Raw genomic sequence first — 23,665 nt, forward strand, 5'->3', positions numbered from 1 at the left:
TGGAAAACGGCCAATTTAATAATTTATTTTGATCTGTATGAAATTAAATAGATTTGCTTATTGGCTAGCCATTTGCCGACAAATGTCTGATTTCTGCTGTCCACACGTTTTCTGGAACTAGCTCTGAATTTAATTACCACCACTAAAAATGTCATTCCTAACCAACACACTGCTCAAGCCTGCCCATGCCAAAGAAAACGTTCATGCCCTTTTGAAATAGTTCGGAAAAAAGAAGAAAATGATGATTAGCAATTTCCCCAAGGCTTAAACGACAGTCAATAATAGACCCTAAGTCCAGAGATGTGGGAGTACGTCATATGTCAGTAATAGCAGCATCGAAATGCGTTGGTGTTTTTGTTCAAGTCAGCAAGATCCTGCTTCCTTTTAATGAGTAGTCCTCAAATAGCTAGTAAATGACTTCGAAATATATTTTTATTTATAAAAAATAAAATCAACTTTTAGTCAGGCTTTTAAATCAAGATTCCTTGTAACTGCACATGTAAACATCATTAATCAACTTAGGCTATAACAACTGGTCTAACATGAGCGCTAGAGACATTTATGAGGCAATGTAGGCATGTGCATCTGCTGAGGAGGGGAGAACAAATTTTTTTAGAAACACCTTGCCTGTGTACAGGTAAAGTCTATGTGGTTTCCATGCACATTAGCGATTATATAGTCCTTCACCTGTGGTTAATGTATGACCAAAGCACTGTGACCAGAAACACTGTGTAGGTGTTTTTGAGTGGTACTACTCTCAGTTCAGTTCAGTACTTCATTATTGATGCTGACACAGTAACATACTGGAGTAAATCATTCATGTTTTTTTAAGGATTTTCCCTTATAAGATTGTACCAGATCATCACCCACAACCACACCGCCGTCATGCCAATGTTAATGTTGTACTGAGGATGGTCCATAGCAGTGGTCCTGTCATCAGCAACAGCCCAGTGACATGACAGCCAATGAGTGCAGTAAATGTAGGGTATATTTCACTGTATTATTGTGTAGGAAAATGATGTCATAACATCTCAGTAAAGCTGCTGTATTCTAGAGAAACAGTTTACAATGGTGGGACCTTGATAATGACTGGACAATTCCCATTTGTTGAATGATGTTTCACTTTTCTGCACTCTCAAAGTAATGCAGAAACCCACTATTGTCCCACATTGCAATCTGCCTTCAGTGGACACTTCCAGGCTAAATAGGAAACACTATTTCTGAGATGGAAAAAGATGCTTGTGTACTGCTTTGTAAAGTTTCCTATATCTCAGTTTCAATTCCCTTCTCTCTTTCAGCATTGTTCTTCTCACACTGTTTGTTCAGCACAGCCAAGCTCTTTAAATGTTCCAAAGTGGGTGGCAGGCGGGGACAGTACCGTGAAACAGCGCCTGTTAGTCCCACTGCCAGTAGGCTCCTCTCAGCATTGTTTACATGCAGCTTTCTGGAAGCCACTTTCTCCCTTGTACTTCCTCTGTCAGCCGAGCTGAATACATGCTTTTCTTGTTGCCGTGCCACATAAAGTGTACAGAGTGTACAGAGGCACAAAGGGACCCTTCCTTTATGTGTCATGAGCACATCAGTGCTAATACAAGTCTTCCTGACCACTTCTCAGACCTTTTTGGGCAGAATGAGATCTAATGAACTCCACTAGGGCTCTGGATCTACTGCTTGTTGAGTTTCACATATTATCCAATATCAAAAGCCAGACTGTTGTACATTACCAAAGAATTATGAAAGGTTAATTATTTTCATTTAGGAGTCATGTACACAACAACTATTTATATGCTCACTCTGCCAAGTAAAAATTTTTATTGGCCATTGCTGAAAGGACGTCACCTTTGTGATCCTCCTGCGAATGGGAGGATCTCATGCATAGCACACTCACACATAACAAATTCAAGTGAACCCTAGAGGAAGTATATGAGCTTATTGCCAGCTGCTCATTTTAATCCTACTCCAATAGATGGGCTCAATGGGTGAGCTTTTTAAAATTTCCTTTTAGGCAAAATGCACCACTGTAAGTCTAGTACAACTATAAGTTGCTTTTTATTTGAGACCAGGTTGTATTTGAGTGACATTAAAGTAGTTATGTTGTTTCTTTACACTCATGCCAAGTGTACAGTCAAAAAGAAAAAGCATGCAAAAGAAAACGGTTGGACTTTGCATCTAGGGGGTTTTTGAGGGCATGGGCTAGAATTCATTTTTCTTCCATCTATAGATATGAAAATAGCCTGAGCAGGTGTTGGGATGCCAATTGCTGGTATTTGTTGCACTTACATGGTATGCCTATTCGTCAAAAGTACATTTCCACATCAAAGTGTACTTAAAGTGTGCATTGTCTGCATGGCAGTTTACTAGAGTGTGTCTGTTTATTGTCAAGTCTGAAAATTCAGGCTGATTTCACTGTTTCACTGGCTTCTACCTGGGTCCTGTTCTGCTTGTCATTTTCATGTTACAGTTCATTCACTTTAAACTTGGCTGCACTTGGCTTCCACTTGATGGAATGGGAAGTGAGAAAAGCCTTTCAGGGTGCTTTTATTTACCTGTGGGAGAATACATTTATGGACTGGAAACGGTACAGGAAACAGGCCATTTTTGGGCAAAGACCAGTGCATACTGTGTGGCCACAGAGCTTAGGTGAAATAAACTGAGGTGGTGCATTGAGTCAAACTTCAGAACTGAAAGCAAAACCAGGATTTTTGAGTGAGCAATGAAAGGCCCTCTTCTGATTTAAAAAAAAAAATCTAAAATGCATTTACAGAGGGAAAGTATATTTGGAAAGCAAGCCAGAAGAAGTGGTGTACTTGTCCATTGTTTCTTCACTTTTGTATTTAAACAACAGCTTGTGACCATTTGCTCAAATGCTAAAACTGTGGTCCAAATGTGAAACATAAAGATTCCACGTGTATACACATCAGGAGAAAAATAAGATACATGTGTGATACATGAGGTGGAAATCTCTTCTGATTGCTTATTATAAGCATTGAGACCTGTTTTCTAGCTTTGGCCTTTGGTGGCTAGGGGGACTTTGGCTATACAAATGAGCATGTCTGGACATCTGCTTTGTGCCATTGGGCCTTTGGCCGATGGCATTTGGCCTGGAAAGTCCCTCTCTTTTCTCCGAAGCCTGTTAGTCCTCACAATGTGACTGAGCCAATCAGTTTAGCCGATCTGGCAGCCAACAGGAAGTTGCACTCTGACAGAGAGGGTGTGAGTTTGTGGCCCTGGAGAGGAAGTGACTCGTTGTATGTGAGAGAGCTTTAGGTCCCAGGCTGCCACTCTCTGGGTCCTACATTCTATATCAATTCCTGAACCCCAGCGTTTGCTGTGCCACTCCGATTGCGGTTATGTGTTTAGCTTCAGACAGATAACATGGTGAAGGGGGCAGGCATAAACCTATGGCGCTACTGGTGAAGAAAAAGAAATCATTCATTCATCTGCAAGAAACTCATATGAAAATGTGCCTGACAAATCAGCATATCATGTAAGTGTATTTTCCTTTTCACCACTGGCTCTTCTTTCATAATCTTATAATTAAAATTATTACACAATACTATTGTATATGGACAAACACATTAATAAAATGTATTGGTGAGTATTGCTACAGTACTTAGTGAGGCATTACAGTTACTTCGATAGTGAACAGAAGTGAAACTGAATATTCACTAAAATATACTATGAAACTGAATGTGCAACGTGTTGCTGTGAAAATGCACATCCCTGTGTAACATGCACAGAAGTGATAACCACTTTTCTTGGGTAGTTGTTTTCTGCATTATGTATAGTGTAGGTGGTCTGCTTAATCTGCTTGCTATTGCCTTCTATGTGTCTCAAGTAGCACATACTCATATGACTCAGACTCAGACAGTATGTGGTCATACTGAGACAACCAAAGTGATAGATAATAAATAATGATGATGTTGTGAGTCAAAGCCACATGTGGAAGGGGAACCAGTGTTCATGGGAACACAAATAAGTGGGCGAGCATCTTACAGCATGCCCACATAATTCAAACACTCTGTGATCACTGATCTCTTTTAACACTAATCTGAGTTGAAGCAGTTTTCTTGTTGTGCAGATATGTATATTGAAAGCCTGTTTCATTAAGGGTATATGCCTTGTCTTTACTACACTTCTTTGAAATTACAAGGAGACAGGAAATGATATAAATGGCATATTTGGAAACAGGAAATGATGCAGGGGAAAGCCAAGCAGACTGCTGAAGGGTAATGAAGGCATGCGACCTCTTGGATATTTATATATACTTTATATATCTTTAAATACATATTTTCTATAGCTTTACCTTTTATGAACTGTGAAATGTCAGTGTTCACTGACTGAGGGATAAGTTGATCTATTTATGAACACAACGCTCCATTAAGTGTATTCAAATGTGTTTATGTCTATTTCTAAGCCAATTAAGACATGAAGAATATTATTTTAAATGTAGGTGTTGTTGGCTAGGTGATAGTAGCACAGTATTAGAGGAACTTGAACTATGACTAGGATAAAGCCCATCTGAGTCTCAGTGACATCATCTGGCTGTGGTCACTCAAAAAATAATTTTAGTAGGTCATGCAAACATTAGGAGTTAGCTCATGAGCCAAGTGAGGATACATATTTCCCCAACAGTATTGAGTCTTAGTAGAATTGATATTAAAACTGGGTTGTAATCTTAGAATTTGAATCATACAATATTGTTTTGAATTTCAATTTTTATTTAAAAATTATTATATCTTAAGGAGATTTTGAACCCTCAGCATTACCTTTGTGGTTGGTTCATGGTTGACTGAGCTGAACTTATGATATGTTATCAGAGTCAAGGAAGCTGGCCATTAAAGGGTGCTATCTATGATCTATCAAAGTACTGATGCTGTGCACATTAGTCTGTGTGGACATATAAACTCCTTGTGCAGCTGAAGCTGCTTTGATCTACTGTCCTACTTCGCTTCCTGTTTGCATCCCATGGGGAAATTGTGAGGGCTGGCCTCTGCTGGCCAGACCCCTAGACTATCATTAGGTGGCCAGCTCAGGAAGCAGGCATGCTTCTTCACCAGTGACCTTAAGATGGCAAGTTTGGGAGACCTCTTCACTTGAATAACATTGATACAGATGTACAGAGTGAGATCTGAGGCACAAGTCTTTATGGTCTGGCAAGTTATTTTGGTTATTTCTCCTGCATTTCTTATGTAAACTAACTTGCTTCACTGATTGGACTAAAAAGTAATGTAAAAATGAAACTTCCTCATTAAATAAATGCAATAAGTGCAATGTCACATTACCTACAAAAGCACCAAATGAAGAACTACAAAAGCAGTTAACTAAGACCACTGAAGATGCTCTAAATGTTGTTTACTTGTGGGGGTTTATTTGTGGGGGTTTTTTTTTCATGTATTACCGTGCACCCACTGACACTGCAGCCCTATGTGGTAGGTGGGGCATTTTGCCTTACATTTTAGCTCACCTACACATCATGCCTAGGGTAAAGGAAGGCAGCATCCGATACAAATCATAAGGCCGAGGGTTTGTGTTCCATGATGGTTACCACTCACTGGTGGAACCTAGTACAGTTTCAAAAGATGGCAGAGAAATAAAGATTTGTTGTTTATCCTTTCAAATGCCTTGAACTCAAGGTCATCAGCAGGGCAACAGAAGATTTGTTGCTATGTCACAACCACACCACTCCATTACAATTTAAGTGGCTAAAAATAACATCAGCACACCCTACAAAAACTCAAACTTTGGAAATTCTTTGGTCGCATAATCCACACATAATCCATAATTCAGTAAGAGTTCCTGTATTCTTGAAGGCATTCCCTACTTTGCCCAATTACAATTGATCAAATTGCCCCTTACCCTTGGGTAATGTTGTGGATCTGTCATGCTACATTCCATTGTCTCGGGGCTCTACCGAACTTCCAGAGCAATTTGGGAGAACAAACTTCCGGAGCAATTTGGGAGAAATCAGATTCTGAGATTAGACTCTTTTTCCCCTCTACCTGTGGCTGCTTCATATGCGCTCACATAGAGGCATCAGTCATCACGCAATGGATTTGGAATGGCAAGCTCAACTGGAAATCTATGTCCCTGTAGTGTGAGCAAAAAGGCAGGAAGGGACTCTGCATTCCATCTGAACCATGGTGCTTCCTGCCTGTCATGCATTGGCTTTGTCTAGTCCAGGGTCAAAGGCTTGGGCTGCTCTGACCACCTTTATTAGGACAGTGAGGGCCCTTGTGGTGTGCTGGTGTGCACCTCCTCTGTGCTCTATGGATCTCCTCCTGGCTCTGGCCACTGCTACCAGATTGCTGAGCGAGAGCACAGCTGTTGAGAGCATTAGAAGGCACAAGAGTAGTAGGTAAGATTGAGCTGTGGAGGGATTTGGGGGGCGGGGGAGGGGGAGTGAGAGAGGGAGAGAGAGAGAGAGAGAGAGAGAGTGACAGACAGAAAGAAAAAGACTAACCTTGAAAACATTGTGAGAGAGTAGTGAGAGGGTGCAATGCATGGTGGAAACTTAACAGAGTTATGATTTTGGATATTTTTTGCTTATTTCAGCTTTAAGAATAAACTGGTGTGTTGCTGAGGTGTCTTGACATTCTGCTGGACATAAATTGTGTTGTGTTATGACAAAACCCTGCAATTTTGCTTTAATATTTATAGAATATAGCACACTCCTGATGCATCAGGGCCTACAAATGCATTTCACTACATACTTCTCTTTTTGGTGTCCTGTTTCCTGTCCGTTAATGTACTCTTTAATAACCATTTATTTTTCTGAGGCATTACATAGTTCAGTTTTCCGTTTCTCAATAGCTCTTATTAGCTATCAATCATTTAATATTCTTTGCAGATAACCCATTGGAATAGGAGGGAGAAAGTGATTGGGATTAGGAAATGCATTCATCTACTAGGCGTCCTGTGTTAAAGAGAAGCCTTTCTTATTTACTGTAGAAATATGGCTGCTGCACAGATCTCCTGGCCCATCCCCATGAGGGCTATTGGAGCTCAGAATCTTCTCACCATGCCTGGAGGAGTGACCATTGCTGGGTATCTACACAAGAAAGGGGGCAGTCAGTTTAGCTTAATGAAATGTGAGTATCTTCACATCACTCTTGTTATCTCTCATGTCATTTCCTTGTGCTGTCAAGAAGAATGCAAGGTAGCAATTATCACAAACTTCTGGAGTCTTCTTTGGCAATGAAAAGATAAAAGAGTGGCATTTTGGAAATCTTGAAACACTTTTAACGGGAGGTCTACCAATCCAACAGGGCCTCTCCGCTACATTATAATCCATAGAGGTTGCGTCTACTATTTCAAGACCAGTAGCTCTGCCACACCGCAAGGGGCGTTCTCCCTCAAAGGCTACAACAGGCAAGTTCATCCACTGCTCAGTTTAGTTTATGAGGAGGTTATGAGGAAGTCAAACTGTGCGCTTCAAAAAAACAACTTCAAAACTGTCTAGTATGACAAATAATTAAAGTTAGAATGGCCTGAGTATTAATGCCTAGGCCTAGAGTAGGGGCTTAGCTCAAGCAGAGCTCAAAATATAACCTTGCTTTAGTGACATTTGTTTGCTAGCCACATCCTGTCCCAATGAGCTCAGGCTCTGCAGCCAGTTTCATGGTCTTATGATTCTCACCACACACACACACACACAAAAATTAGAACACCTGGTTGGTGCGGACAGCACACAATTTCCCTGACATTTGATTTTGATGTGTTCAAGCTAAGCTACATGAGCATGCACAGAAGCTGGGAGCAGCCTTTTCTGGCCCCCTGAGTTGCAAGTTCCATGCTGTAGGTAGTGTGTGGGAGTGTGTAATTATTATGTATAGTTACCATCCCCTGCTGTGGCTTCATAAAAATAGTCCTATGATGCAGCTGCAAGCATGCTTGACCTGCCTACAGCCAGCACCATATGTACAGTACAAGTACAGAAAATCTCAAGGGTTGGTTGTAACACTGAAGATATGACAGATATAAGTTTCAAGAACTGGTATTTATAGTAATTTGGAATCTACATTAAGAGCTCTATCTGACTTTTGGAGCTCAAAATGAATGATAGAATGTGAAGTAAATAAACTTTCTTATCTTAAAGCAACTATAATCAGCTTCTCATGGAGGTTTTAACTGGTTGGCAGGGTCATGCGGGCAGCTGAGGAGACAACATCCAGCAATGTCTTCCCATTTAAGATTGTGCACTTCAGTAAGAGACACCGCACATGGTACTTCTCATCAGCCAGCGAGGATGAGAGAAGGGTGAGACTATTACACAACATGTATCCTTATTAGGGAGGTCTAGACCTGAGGAAGGATGTGGTGCTTCACCTATATAAATGCTCGCACAAATGAAGAAGGACCTCGGTCTAAAATGTTCTCTTTCCTTGGAAACGTTTTGTACTATAATACAATGTAAATTATATTAAAGTTATTTATATGGGTGGTAAGTGTTTATTTGCATTTACACTATATAACCTAGAAATAAAATTTAATTCAGATAAACCTTTACCAATCTTTCCTTGAGCCCTGAACTAAAAAAAAAAAAAAATTGTTTTTAAAATTTTTCTAATGTGTGCTTGTTACAGTACTGAAAATTATATATACAGTACCAATATATATATATATTTTTTTCTTTATTAGAGAGAGAGAGAGAGAGAGAGAGAGAGAGAGAGAGTCCCATGGAATGACTATTTTGTTTTAACATTTCATTCATTTTTCTAATGTATACTTTGCTTACACAGCTGAAGGACATCTGTCCATAGGTCTTGTCTCTAGAAACCTTGTGTACACTGCAATTTTGACACTCTCTTTCTGTCTGTCTGTTTGTCTGTCTGTCTGTCTGTCTTTCTCAGTCTCTCTCTCTCTCTCTCTCTCTCTCTCTCTCTATATATATATATATATATATATATATATATATATAGAGAGAGAGAGAGAGAGAGAGAGAGATAGATAGATAGATAGATAGATAGATAGATAGATAGATAGATAGATAGATAGATAGATAGATAGATAGATAGATTTTTTTCACAATGCATTTATGCATTTATGCGTTTATGTTGTAGTCGCATGCCCTATAAAAATAAATATGTATTGCTACTCATACTCATTGCTACAGAAATGGATGCGTCTTTTGAGGAAAGAGATAGACCACTATAACAATGAGAAAGATCTCCTTGTCCTAAGGTAAGGAGTGATTAACCTCTCTCCTGTTTTGCTTGTTTTTTTGTGTGATAGGTCTAGCTACATAGCTGGTCATGTTCCCAAAGGCAAGCTGTTCACTGTCACTTGCTTTGTTGTAATTATTACCATTACCTTCACTTGGTGGTACTTCTTAATTGAATTTCAGTTGAAATGCTGCTTATGGGTTTTAACATAAAATCTATTTCATGGCATTAATTTTGCTCTTAAAGTCACTTGGAGAGTTCTAGCCAAAATTGGCCTTGAAAATCACATACATAATTTGTGTTTGAAAATTCCCACCAACATCAGAGCATGTTTAAAAGCCTCTGTCATGGATTACATTTACTAATACTTTAGTAAACAGGTATGCTGTAAATATCAATAACAGCGTGTACTGTTATAGTGTTACTATGGGTTTATGTCTCTCTGTCAAATATAATAGCCTGTGCTGACAGTGGTAATGATTCCTGACTTGGATATTTCAGGCTGTCTAAGCATATGTACAACTAAAGTGATGAACACATCTGTAGCTTTTGGAGACCACTTGCAGAAGTAAAGCTGTATTATTTTTTTCCGCAGCATTTCTCACACTATCAGCTTTGGCCACTTCCCCTTTCTGATAAACAGATCCTATAACTCAACCATTTTCAGTCAGTTTAGGCTCCATGAATGCTCTTATGAATGGCAATGTAATAATCAATGGGTGATTGTTTTTTATTCTAGTGAATCTGACTCTGATTCTGAGAGTTTCTATGGCCAAATAGAGAGTCCTCTGGACATCACAGATGCCCCTGATCATCCTGAGGCAGGTAGGGTGTGTATCACAGCAGGCATTTCTGGTTAGATATGGATATGAGATATAGTTTATTACTGTTAGTTTGCTGTTAACTGTAGATATAGATGACCTTTGATTAACAGATAATTATTTTTTTTCCATTTAGAGTATAGATTACAAGATGAAGACAGTGATGAGGAGGACTATCTTCTACCTGATGGACCAGGTAGCTGCAGAGATGCTTATATATGTAGATACTTTATATTTACTTCGTGTTAAGTACAGTCATATTTATATTCAACCATGTAAAAAAATGGCTTATCATAACTAGAGATGAATCTTGTCTGTGGCTCTTCCAGGTCATTCCAAAGTACCACCTCCAAACTACCCTCCACCTCCTGTCCCCAGCCATGACAGAGACCACTCTGTCCCCAACCATCCTAAAGGGCCACCACCTCCAGTGCCACCTCTGCCCAACAAAACTCCCCCATGTCCAATTCGCAAGAAACCCTCTCCCCTTTTTCCAGGTCCACCAATTCACTTAGAAATTGTAGCCAAAGGCCCTCCACCACCACTGCCAATCTCTGTGCACACCACACAAAAATCCCTCTTCAACAGGATTAACGGGGGATTGGCGAGTCCCACGCCACCGGCTCCCTCCGCCGCTTGCTTGAAAAAGCTCACTGTGCCGCCCATAGCTACCCTCCCTGCATACAACCGAAAGCTCAGCCCCCCAGTGATTATCAAGAGCCCCTCCACTTTGCCCATCTGTCAAGACCTGGAGAACAAAGTAGTGCTGAATAACAGGGACAAGTTTGGTTTGTTCAACTCACACAACCACATTCCAGGCACTAAATCAGCAGAGGAGAGGAAGTCCAACTTACCCACTTCTGGAGGGCAGAAGGCGCTTTTAGTACCCAAGCCCCCGCTGCCTGGTGCAAAGCTCAAAGTCAGTCAGCCATCTCTCCAGTAGGTGACCTCTTACATTGCTGTCTATATGCTCTTTTGACCAATTCAAATAGGTCTTATAGCCTCCACATCCTCAGTAATACTGTTCATAAACTGTATGAATACTTTGTTGTGGTTATAACACTTTAATGAAATGTCAGTCTCAGCTAATGAAGTTAATTGGGACACCACCCTGATTACCAGGGCGTAACGTTGCCGCTGGCCTGAGTGCCAATGGGCGTAGGGCAAGACGCACAGACTCCCATCTAACAATGACTACACACACATTTTACATACATCAGCAAACAAACAATGACCAATGATGCACACGCTAGCAGAGGTTTAAATAGACATACAAAACACAAGACGTTAAACCCTGTGCAGGTGCGTGCTATCACGGAGGGCGTGGCTACAAATAAGGATGAACCCCCCTGCATGTAGCAGGCCGTACCACGTAACTCGTGGGGGAAAGCGTCCCGTGACACAGGGGAAATGTATTGATTTTCATTAATTTGTTAATGATTAATAATTCAGTCTCAACTCATGAAAGTCACCAGTTCAATACTTGATTATTTCTCATTTGCCAAACTTTAGAGTATCACTCTTCACTCACAGACATAATAGCTATGTTTATTGAATAAGCAGAGATAGGAAAAACATGCATAAAAATAATTGACTAAGATTCTACTAATAACCAGAGATATCAAGTTCACTAGAATCACTATAATAAACAAACGTAACAATGCAACCAAGCCAAAATAAACACAAATGATTTGTGGTGGACTAAAGTAGTTAACTAGACTAATAAAGAAAAGAGAAAGGGAAAAAAAGAAAAAAGAAAACATGTGGGAATGACAGGCAATCTACTTATCAACCAAACAAAGATCAACAAAGGAAACTTATTAATCACAAAATTTGTGGTGAAAGAGCATGACTACAAGAATAAGCGAAGACTCAGTATAAAAAGGGGAAATTGTTGTGAAACAGCCACAGGGAGAACTATAGGATTGAGGAGGTTGTATCACAGATGAGATAAAGAGTTAACTAAGTTTATTTGTCACATACATAGTCATACATGCTATAACTGGCAGTGAAATGCTTTTTGTAACTGCTCTGTCTGTGGCTGAGGAGAGATGCAGGGAAATGGAATGTGGTTTAATGATTAAATAATATGTTATGAATAAATATGTTATGATGAATGAAGCGGGGAAATGTATACTATGCATATATACACTGTACAATTCCAGTTTTTACAATTTTCAGTTTTTTACAGTTTTTGTTTTTACAGGTTTTTTTATATATATTTTTATGTTATTGTGGACATCATATGCAGAGCAGTCCCATCAGTTGCCCTGATTCAGGGCTTGAATGGCCTGTGGGAAGGATATCCTCGTCATTCTCTCTGTGTTGGTCTTCAGGGAGCAAAAGCACTTCCCTGACCTCAACAGAGAAGAGCCTATTGTTGGGATGGGTGGGGTCCTTCACAATCCTCCTGGTCTTTGTCTGGCACCGCTTGCAGTAGACGGTCTGCAGGTCAGGAAGTTCCATATGAGTGATGCGCTCTGCTACCCTCTGGAGAGCTTGTCTGTCAGTTCCCAAACCAGACTGTGATGTTTCCCGTGAGGATGCTCTCGATAGTGCAGGTGTAGAAGTTCCGCACCACCTTGGAAGGCATCTGAGGTGGTAAAGACACTGATGAGCCTTCTTTGCCAGCGAGTTGGTGTGGTGGGACCAGGAGAAGTCCTGCGAGATGTGAACTCCAAGGTACCTGAAACTGTCTACTCTCTCCACCGTGGATCCCTTGATCCTAACCGGTTGGTAGTGCCGCTCCTGCTTCTTACTGCAGTCCACAATCAGATCCTTTGTCTTGCTGATGCTTATGAGGAGATTATATTCCTGGCACCAGTTCTCCAGGTGTTTAATCTCCTACAGGTATGCCCTCTTGTTGTTGTCTGAGATCAGGCCCATGACAACGGTATCGTCAGCAAACTTGACAATGGTGGTGGAGCTGGAAGTGGCCATGCAGTCGTAGATGTACAGTGAGTAGAGCAGGGGCCTTAGGACACAACCCTGGGGAGCACCAGCGCTAAGGGTAAGGGTGGATGAGACACAGTTGCCCACATATACTTATTGTGATCTGCCTGTTAGGAAGTTGGAGATCCAGTCACACAGGGATGGATACAGTCCTAGATCTTCTAAATTGGTAATGAGTCTGGAAGGGATGATAGTGTTAAATGCTGAACTGTAGTCAACAAACAGCATTTTAACATAACTACCCCTTCCTTTGTCCATGTGGGTCAGTGTGGTGTGGAGCAGATGTGCAATTGCGTCATCATTGGAGCAGTTGTGGCAGTATGCAAACCACCAAATGGAGGCTGGCAGTGAAGGTGATGGTCTCTGACCAGCTTTTCAAAGCACTTCATCACGACCAATGTGAGGGCAACAGGGCGGTAGTAGTTGAGACAGGAAGGCCGAGGTTTCTTCGGGACAGGGACAATGGTGGACCGTTTGGAGCCGGATGGGACTATACGTCAGAGAGCATCAGGGAGAGGTTAAAGATATCAGTGAATACCGGGGCTAACTGGTCTGCGCAGGCTTTGAGGACTCTCCCGCAGATGCCGCCTGGTCCCGGCGCCTTCCTGGTATTCTCTCTTTTAAACACTCTCCTCACGTTGCTCTCCGTGAAGATGAGAGGGCGCTGGCCTATGGTGGGCTCTGCGCATGCACCATTGACTGCGCCGATAGCGCCATTTGCGTTGTTAGTACTAACACCGTTAGCATTAGCGCTGCTAGATGCAGCCTCAAAGCGAGTAAATAATGTATTTAGCTTCTTCACCAGAGACTCACGAAGGAGACTCATCCGCGCTCATCAGTTAAGGGGGTAGGCTCCTGTAGTCCGTTATTGTCTGTAGTCCCTGTCACAGGTATCTAGAGCCACTCTGCTGGAACTGTGACTCCAGTTTCCTCCCGTAGCGCCACTTCGCCCCTCTCACCGCCCTGCGCACTACGTATGCCACAGCCTTGTACTTGTCGATGTTCCCACTCATGATCCCCTCGTTACAGGCAGCAGTGAAAGAGTTCAGAGCCTCGCGGATGCTTTTGTCCACCCATGACTTCTGGTTGGGAAACGTCTTGATGGTGGTTCTTTGGTTCTAATCTAACTCCATGTAAAAACAATAAAGTTATTGATAAAGTTAATATCGGTAATGTCAAAAGGGAAATTCACTGGCTCAACCACGTAAAACCATCTTGATGGAAATGAGGGAGAGTGTCCATCTTCCTTCGAACCACTGGGATGGCACACTGAGAAAGCCTATCTTCCATTAAACCATCAGGATGGTCCTGGGAAATAGTGTCTGTTTTCCACTGAAGTCCTCTGGATGGCACTGAGAGAGTGTCTGTCTTCCATCAAACTGCCAGGATGGCACTGAGAGAAAGTGTCCATTTTCCATTGAACCTCCGGAATGGCACTGAGAAAGAGTGTTGTTTTCCCCAGCATTGCTAGTTCCATAGTGCATGAGCAATGAAGGCCAGTGAGGATGAAAAGACCAGGCTTCTCTGACCGATGCATTCGCTCTTTGGAGCTGGCTTGGTTAGAGAGTCATAAGCCTTCATGGGCAGGCCTTTCCAAAGCAGGAGTTTTGGATTCGTTGACAGCCACAGAAAGGAACAGCAGTCTCAATCCACACAACCGGCGAGTTTGTTTGATATAAGCTGTGTTGAGCAAATTCACAAACTAACAAATGAACAAGCAAAACAAAGAAAAAAATTAAAGATAACATGAGATTCAAGTCTTTCTAACCACTTAGGCAAGAGGCTTTGGACTTGGTTCAAAAGAAAAATTTGAGTCTTGATTTTATTTCTCACAGAAGTTCTGTAGGGGGAGAGACCCCGTTTCCATAAGTCTCCCTCTGTTTCACACCTAATTCCATACTGAGTAGGGGGTCAAGGTATATGTCAAGGACAGGGTATGGCTTGATTCATGCATATTCAATAGCCTTTGTTTTCATGATAGGGGAAAAATTCTTGTAAGAACTTCTAATAAGATACACTACAAATCAGTTAAACAAAGAAAATCATACATTTACTATGAATTTCTACCTCATGCTTTTAGAATGAAGTTTGTGAACAAAGCATCAAATCCTAGAATGGGTGAGACTGAATTATTAATCATTCCTTTCCTACTTTCAAGAAGTTATAAACTACTGACTTTAATATAGTTTATCTTACTGGTTCATATAACATTTCTAATAAACACAATTAGGAGTTGTAACAATTTGTTGACAATAAACATGAGGTAAACAACATACAACTGAAAGGCTCAGGATGAATAAAGCAAATTAATAAGGAACAAGTCATGACAAAATTAATGAGACACTTATCAAATAATATAAGCAAACATCTCAGTTTGAAGATCATCTTAAAATAACCATACATTACTGGCTGATTACCATTTGACATCATAGTGGTTTAAATAGCAAATTGTTACTTTGTGAACCTGTGGAAAAGAGAAACATATATCTGTGAACATATATTTGTGGGATGAGAAATGTTGGTTGTCCTGGTAAGGGTTTGAGTGTGATGAAATGTATGGTCACAGTTCCTTGAAGTATAACCAGGCTGTTAAGAATTTCCTATATTCCACTCTGTGTGTTATATGACACATAAGAAGAGTGGGAAGGGTCAGAATGCCAGGCCAATCAGTTAGGCTATCAGCATTATGGTTTTGTTGCTCAGCATCATGGTGCCAGAGAGTTCCTGGTTCCTGGTTCCTGTCCATGGCCCAGGGGTGAGGCAAAGCCCACATTGACGAGGTCAAAGTTTCATCAGGGGGATGATTTGTAGTTAATTTTCACTACAACTTTATTATGCTTTTTATCCTTTTCAAGCTGAAGCAGTGATGAGCCATTTGGTGAAGAAGAAAGTAATAGGCTAGATTTAGACATGTGCGTTATGGTGTACATTTTCACTTTATTTTTCTCTCAGAAGATCTTCACCTGATGGCCAGAGTTTTCGATCCTCTGTGGAGGAGAACCCTTTAAAATTGAAAGTTAAATCAAAGACCAATGACGAAAACTCAGACGACAGCGACTATGAAAATGTGAGTGAATGCCATATGTGCAAACACCCTGCTTGTAAGGTGACACATTCCAATAAGGTTGAGGGGGCAAGTCACTTCTACAATCGAACTAAAGTCAAAAATAAATTCAGCTTTCTGTGGCTTTTATATCATACTTTCTCAATAGTCATGTTTTTTCCTATTGTCATTGCATTTAACAGCTCTGTGTTATTGGTTGATTAGAACACTCAAAGGACGATGACGTTAGGATTCCTTGGTAGAAGCAATTACGTAATGAACCTAAAGAAATAAGGAAGAAGTGCAAAAGGAAGAAATATGACTAACTTGTTCATGTTCCCATTTTTTAGGTAGAGCTGCCTGACTGTGTCTTCGTGGACACAACAGAGACCTGCGCTGTTGAAAAGTAAGTTGGCGATTTTCATTTTTAATATTTCCCCGTGCCTTGTGCTAGCATGTCAAACACATAGCCATGTTAAGTGCTATGGTTATGACATGCAAAAGATTAACTGATGGTTTTTATACTCTGTTAACTAGAGCCACTAGAACGAGTGAATATTTATATTGCATTTACATTTGAGCCATTTTTATGGATGATTTTTTTGTCAAAATAAAAAAAAAATTATATATATGACAATACGGCAGTAAATAAATAATCATAACATGAAAAATGTATATATGCAGTTAAATGCGTAATTAAATATATCTATTTATCTATATATCTATATCTATCTATCTATCTATCTATCTATCTATCTATCTATCTATATATATATATATATATATATATATATATATATATATATATATATATATGAATTTTAGTAATTTTAATTTAGTAATTTTAATTAAAGTATTTTATTTATTCCCACATTTTGGCTAATATTCAATTTCTGACCCATAAACGACCTCCATAATTATTAAGCTTCAGAGATGTGACTTCTTAAAAAGTACATTGGGATTTTGCACTATAATAAAGTTACTCACTACTCTCCACTAGTGGAATGGAGTGGCAATCACTTTAAGTGGGTCTTTCTGCTCTCATTTCAACCCTTGTTTAATTTTAACACTTCAGATTATTTAAAGAGACAGCAAGATCACCCCAGGATGGCCTCTACTGTATCAGAAACTCAGGAACAAAGACATCAAAGGTATGGCTCATAATTAAATCCAAGCAGGATATTATGCAGAGGCTGTCATGAAATGAGTGTGGATGGTGTAGAGTGTGGTTGTGGGGGGGAGGGTGTGAATTTGTCTATTTAAATGAATTCTTTTCATTCTCTTGTTCTTCATTCTTTCATAGGTGCTTGTTGTATGGGACATAAGTCTGAATAAAGCCAGAAACTATCGAGTCTTTGAGGAGGTGAGGGTCAAGTTTCATGACTGTGTGTGAAATTAAGACCTGTGCACAACAGAGAGAATTTTCCTTGATAGGGGCATATCCAATAGTAGAAGCCCTGAAACCATGAGTTTTCAAGTTGAGATTTTCTCATTAAATATACCTCACACAAAAGTGGAAGTGAAAGGTGAAGCATTTAGTAAAAGTATTTACTGCTGATCCAACTTAATGTCTGTGAATGCAATAACATTTAAAATATTTTGCAGACCAGGCATTATGCAAAAAAAAGTAGGATGCAAAAAATAACTGATCTTAAAAGTTTGTATTTCAATTTCAAACACATTTAAACTGTTAGTTCTGTAGAGAAGACCTGTGAAGAAACTGCTGCTGGTTAAACATGCCAAAACATCATGATGCCAAAACATCATTATTCTCAATTATGGTCTCTCTCTCTCTCTCTCTCTCTCTCTCTCTCTCTCTCTCTCACTCTCTCTCGCTCTATCTTTCTGTGCTCCTCCATTTGTAGAACTCAAACTTCTACCTGGATGCTGAGATTCCTCCCTTCTCATCTTTGGCAGCTCTTGTGGAGTACTATTGCCGCCACCCCCTGCCCAACCACGGCTCCCTGTGCCTGCAACATCCTTATGGATACACCTCACCTAGGTGACATCATCCCCCACATCTGCGCAGAGGCAGCCCATGGTATCATGGCCTCAAATCCACAGGTCTGTGTCTCCTGGACTGCAGATCAAATACAACTGCTCCCCCTGCTGGCTGTAAGATCTCACTACAGCAGATCAGGCATAGCTGCCATATGAACTAGACTTGCCAGTGAGCGATATGGAAAGACAGACATGGAGGAACATGAGTTACTGTCAAACAAAAGGACAATGACCCATTTAAAAACAGATGAGTTAGGGATATCAACGTGAAGCAATTCAAAATGGACTTGATGGAGAATCAAGCAAGTTGGATTTACTAGATTCAGCAGCTTGAGCCAGGTTGCTGGTGTTTATGTAGCTATTTTTACTTTAGCACATAAGCATGCACACAGCCCATATGTGAGCCTGCTGTCTGCTGAAACACATGGTTTCAGAAATTACCAGAATTGACATCAACATACTGTATACATACAAGCCTTCTTAACATCAATATGTGATCATTAGCATACGGTATGGTCCAAAAGACTCAGACCACTACCAAGAACTTGTTTATTACATAATTTACATAATAAGTTCTTTAACTGCTTATTTTTACAAACTTTTTATTTATTATTCAGAAATATCTCATTTATAAAAGGATTGTCTGAAAAATCTTCTTTTATTAAAAATATTCCAGGTGTCTGTAACAATGTGAAAGAATCTTAGTGACATAATTTGAGCCCATGTGCTGAAAAAGTAGACTGCACTTCTTAGTAGTGCACAGAGCCTTATGGACCTTCTGTATGTATGCTCTGAAGTGCAATACACAGGAGACACAGGGAAGGTTAGATGTCTTTCAGGGTAAACATATGAGCATCTCCCATATGATGCTTTCTGGAAGTCCTTCAGGATCTAAAATAGGGACTTTTGACCTATTTGATTTACACTTAAATTGCTAATTTTGTATAGATTGAAAATTCCTAATATATGTTATTACTGTATGTAAAATATTCAATTTAAAATTCAGCCTGCAAAAATATTTCCATTGTTAATTATCTGTTGTCAAATATAGCCATGCTTAATTAACTCAGTATGCAAAAAGATTTCTCCAACCAATTTTCAGTGTTACACTGTACAACACATGTCTATTTTCTGTGCAAATACTGTAAACAGTTACTTTAATACAATTTTACATTTTATAACTCTACTTCTTGAAACATTTGGAAAATGCACACATGTAATTACTTTATCAATGTCTTTTGTCTGAACACCATTTTTTCCCAACTTCAGTTCAAATGAAATCCAATGTCAGCACATTTCATACAGTGCCAGATTGCTAAACACAGTAAAACGCTGACAAGAAAGCCAAACAAACAATGTCAGAGGAATATGTTGATAAGAAGAGTATCATTATGATGTTTCCGTGATCTAAGTCAGTGATCAAAACAAAAGTCCTGGGTATGTGTTCTGGGGGAAAAAGTAAATACACATTACCTGTTATGACTCTTTCCTGAAATTTTCAGCATGGAAATCTTCAGCACTAAGATAAAAATTGTCTCTAATGTAGGTTTGAGCCTAAACATTGACATTATAACCTCTTGGAAAATTATCAATACACAATCAGAACTATATGTGAGTCTACCCACTCCTGCTCCTGCTCCTTATTGTGCTTCTCTATACATTTTCCCGGTTAAAATCTGTGCCTTGTTCTGTTTGATGTTGCTGGTCTAGTTGCTGAAGACTACTTTATCATCAAAAACTACATCCAAAAACCACCTAAAATGTTATGTTAACCAGTAATGTTAACAGTTTTGTTTTTGTATCATAGTTGCTTCCGTTCTTCCTCAGTGTGCAGAGTGTAACATGTTTAGCTATTCTTAGTTCGTCATTAGAGTTTTATCTGTGAAAAGTGTAGATTAATTACAAGTCTGACATAGTAGAATCTAGTGCTAGAGGTGCGCATCAAGACCTTAGAAAGTTTTAGACCTATCAAGGAATTAGAATTACAAGCTCTGGGTGCCTTAGGTGAAGTTAACAAGCCCTCAACTCCGGCACTACAGCCCTCACAGTGGGGAGAATGGGTGACATCAAGGCAAAATAACCTAGCTTCAGCTCGCCAACGGGAGCACCACACCTCTCCCATTTGTGTGTCCAACAGGACACCCACCCCAAGGCACCCACTGAGAAGCCTGTTGAAAGAGCTGTGGTTATAGGGGACTCTTTTTTGTGACACATGATATTAGAAAAGCCTTTAGGAACACAGTAGCGGTAGTTAGTTGTACACCGGGGTCCAGGGTGCCGGACACTGCAGGTAATCTTAGGCAAACAGAGGTTCTGTAAGATAGTCACTCATATAGAAGCTAATGATATATGCCTTTGCCAGTCAGAGATTACTGAAAATCATATTGCAGAGGTGTGTCAATTAGTGAAGGTGATGTCTAAAGCTGTAGTATGCTCTGGTCCCTTCCTAATGCAGCGTGGCTATATAAGGGTACAGCTGGTTGTTTTCATGGAACTGCGGGATGCCCAAGTGGTACTCACAAAACAATATGGGGTTTATAGATAATTGTAACACATTCAAGGGCAAGCCTGGCCTTTTCGAGTGTGATGATATCCATCCTACCAGGAAGGGCGCTGCTCTCCTTTCCTGTAACATAAACCATAATCATGACAGACCTAATTAATCTATGACAATCCAGAGCAGAGGCCAGGCAGCAGACAAAAGGGCCAAATCAACTGTCTGCTGGTTGCTATGTGACATCACTCAAGGTTCATCATATTGACACTGTGCCTGTTCCCCGAGCTAAGCAGAAATACAGACAACAAAGAAAAACATGTCTTAATAACCTAATTAATATTAAAGTCACTGATTCACAGAGCACTGCCTGCACCATTCATCTAAGACTGGGTTTACTAAATGTTAGAGCCATAACATCTAAAGTGCTCATGATAAATGAAATCCTAACAGAATAGAGATTTAATGTGCTATGTCGAACAGAAACCTGGATCAAGCCATTTGAAATTATTTTTTACTTGCATAAATGCTGTAGCCACCCAAGCCTCTTCCACTAATTGACATCTACAGGCCACCAGGACCCTATTCAGAATTTATTAACGAGTCTGCATATTTCCTCTCTAATCTAGTCACTCTAGTAGAAAGAGCCATTGTTGTTTGTGATCTAAATATTCACTTTGATGTACCCTAGACCCTGGGTAGTTCTAGCCTTTAGTTTTATATTAGAATCAAATATTTTCACCCATGTACAAGAGAAAACACACACTCTGGTGGATGGACACATGCTTGATTTAGTACTGACATATGGCATAGACATAGAGAACATAGTCATACTACCTAAATCTGATACCATCTCAGACCATTCCCTCATTTCATTTGAACTACATATGAGACACAATATTTTAACATTGCCTCTCTACCACATCAGATGCATGATCATGTCAACCACTGCATGTAGATTTATTGCGAATCTCCCAAACCTATCATTTGTGAATGTCAAACCCATTGGAACTTGATCAAATGACTGAATGCTTAGAATCAGTATTGCAATGCACACTCAATGATGTTGTTTCACTTAAGATTAAAAAAATAGGGGCAAAAAAATTATTGCCTTGGTTTAATAATCACAATTTAAAACAAAACACTCAAAAGATAGAATGAAAATGACAGCACAATAAATTTGTAGTCTTCCAGTTTGCATCGAAGGAGAGCCTTATCAAGTATAGAAAGGCATTATTACCACTTGAACATCTTATCTCTTGACCCTAATAGAAAATAACCAAAAGAATCATAGATTTTATTTAGTACAATTGCACATCTAACTAGGAATAAAACACCAATACTCAGATTACAACATCACATAGTAGTAATGAGTTCATGAATTTCTTCATTTTGAATTTCTTTAGAATTAAGCACATTAGACATAACATTCAAAGTATTAGTGTGACATCAGGCAGCTACTTAGAGATCAGAGCAACCAAGCCAAAAAGGACTTTAGAATCCTTTATGCCTATCCAAGAGCCAGAACTTACATCTCTGATCTTGTGCTCAAAATCCTCCACTTGGATACTAGATTCACTGCCCGCACACTTTCTTAAGAAAATTCTATATGAAGTAATTGAACCTTTACCAAATTTAATAAACTCCTCCTTGAACATTGGCTATGTACCTAAATCACTCAAATTACCGATAATCAGACCACTACAGGCCAATCTCAAAACTTCCATTCGTTTCCAAGATTGAAGAAAAAGCTGTAGCTCTCAGCAGCTAAGGTCATACCTTAATCAGAACCAGATACATGAAGTCTTTCAGTCAGGGTTTAGGGCTCATGATAGTTCAGAGACAGCACTGATTAAAGTAGTTGACCTGTTGTTGGCTTCTAACTAGAGTTGGCGTCTAACCTTTCATTTTATTGCTTGATCTGAGTGCAGCATTTGACTATAGATTACAACATTTTACTAGAGAGAATCGAAAATGTTGTTGAGAATCGAAAATGTTGTTGGGAAAATGTCAGCCAAACCAGAGGACATATACCATCTTAATATTATTGAGGAATGCATAAAGGATATCAGATACTGGATGATGAGGAACTTTCTTTCACTTAATTGTGACAAATCAGAGGTGCTTCTATTAGGTTTAGAGACAGCTATGTTCTCGCTCTCTAATTAATCAGTGAACCTCAATGGGCTCCCAAACACATCTTCTCAAACAGTTAAAGATCTTGGAGTAATAATGGATCCCAGTCTGTCATTCGAAGCTCATATAAATAATATTTCTAGGAACACCTTTCTCCACCTCATGAACATTGCAAAGATTAGGAACATGCTCTCCTCACATGATGCAGAAAAGCTAGCCCATGCATTTATCACTTCAAGATTGGTCTACTGTAATGCCTTACAATCTGGCTGCACCATTAAGTGTCTAAACAAGCTTCAGCTAGTTCAAAATGCAACAGTCAGAATTCTTACTAGAACATGAAAATTTTATCCCATCACTCCTATATTAGCTACTTTACATTGGCTCCCAGTAAAATTTCATAATAATTATAAAATACTTCTAATGACCTACAAAGCACTGAATGGTCTTGCCCCACAGTACCTTAGGGAACCCCTAGTGCATTATGACACATCATGTCTTCTTAGATCAAAAGATGCAGGCTCTTTACTAGTACCAAGTATTAAAAAAATCTACCGCAGGGGGCAGAGCCTTTTCCTATAAAGCTCCCACAATATGGAATAACTTTCCTGCAGATGTTCGAGACTCAGATACAGTCTCAAAATTTAAGGCTACGTGTATCCCTCACTCATTATAATATTTATAAGACCATGCACAGTTAAAAGTGATTTTAAAAAACACAAAAGTCAACACGTCATGTTAATTGGATTGAAATGTTCATCCAAAATATCATGAAATATTGCTAAAAAGCCAGAAAGAAGGGTTCAGCTTCTTCAGATGATCTGACTCTTAATCCAAGCCACAGTCCTGCATTTAGTCATTTTAAAGGTCAAGACCGGGTATCACTTCCCTGGTATTTACACGTGACAAAATCTAAAAACATGAGCTTGTTAAGCAATATTAGAAACAATGTTTATTAAGATCTTGTTAGAATCCTTTAATGTTACTTTGACATAAAATTACTCCTCCTGCACCTTTCTGTTGCAACTTCTTATTGCACAATTTGAAAATGAAG

The 23,665-nt window shown here is 39.6% G+C and overlaps 1 protein-coding gene across 5 annotated transcripts; it reads left to right on the plus strand.

The window, feature by feature from the left end:
- Positions 1–1,943: 1,943 nt before the first annotated feature.
- On the plus strand, positions 1,944–19,162 carry sh3bp2 (SH3-domain binding protein 2). 5 transcript variants are annotated; one of them, XM_027009042.3, is made up of 13 exons: positions 1,944–1,979; positions 6,952–7,091; positions 7,269–7,371; positions 8,142–8,259; positions 9,116–9,183; positions 9,904–9,989; positions 10,122–10,181; positions 10,315–10,924; positions 15,890–16,004; positions 16,331–16,386; positions 17,056–17,131; positions 17,284–17,343; positions 17,846–19,162. In XM_027009042.3, exons 2-13 carry the CDS (start codon positions 6,956–6,958, stop codon positions 17,984–17,986), a joined length of 1,629 nt encoding a protein of 542 aa, XP_026864843.3. In that variant the 5' UTR covers positions 1,944–1,979; positions 6,952–6,955; the 3' UTR covers positions 17,987–19,162. The 5 variants fall into 5 exon arrangements, with proteins under 5 accessions (XP_026864843.3, XP_081558926.1, XP_026864842.2 ...); XM_027009041.3 differs by lacking the exon at positions 1,944–1,979 and adding an exon at positions 2,390–3,487 and having other exon boundaries at positions 15,893–16,004; XM_027009040.3 differs by lacking the exon at positions 1,944–1,979 and adding an exon at positions 2,394–3,487.
- Positions 19,163–23,665: the final 4,503 nt, after the last annotated feature.

Source organism: Electrophorus electricus, chromosome 19 (genome assembly GCF_041902795.1).
Source record: "Electrophorus electricus isolate QZ-2024a chromosome 19, ASM4190279v1, whole genome shotgun sequence".
Classification (NCBI taxonomy): domain Eukaryota; kingdom Metazoa; phylum Chordata; class Actinopteri; order Gymnotiformes; family Gymnotidae; genus Electrophorus; species Electrophorus electricus.

Coding starts and splice junctions, on each gene's coding strand:
- sh3bp2 (XM_027009040.3), top strand. CDS start 3,402: ATGGCGCTACTGGTGAAGAAAAAGAAATCATTCATTCATCTGCAAGAA. Junction 17,132..17,283: donor CAGGAACAAAGACATCAAAG/GTATGGCTCATA, acceptor ATTCTTTCATAG/GTGCTTGTTGTATGGGACAT. Junction 17,344..17,845: donor ACTATCGAGTCTTTGAGGAG/GTGAGGGTCAAG, acceptor CTCCATTTGTAG/AACTCAAACTTCTACCTGGA.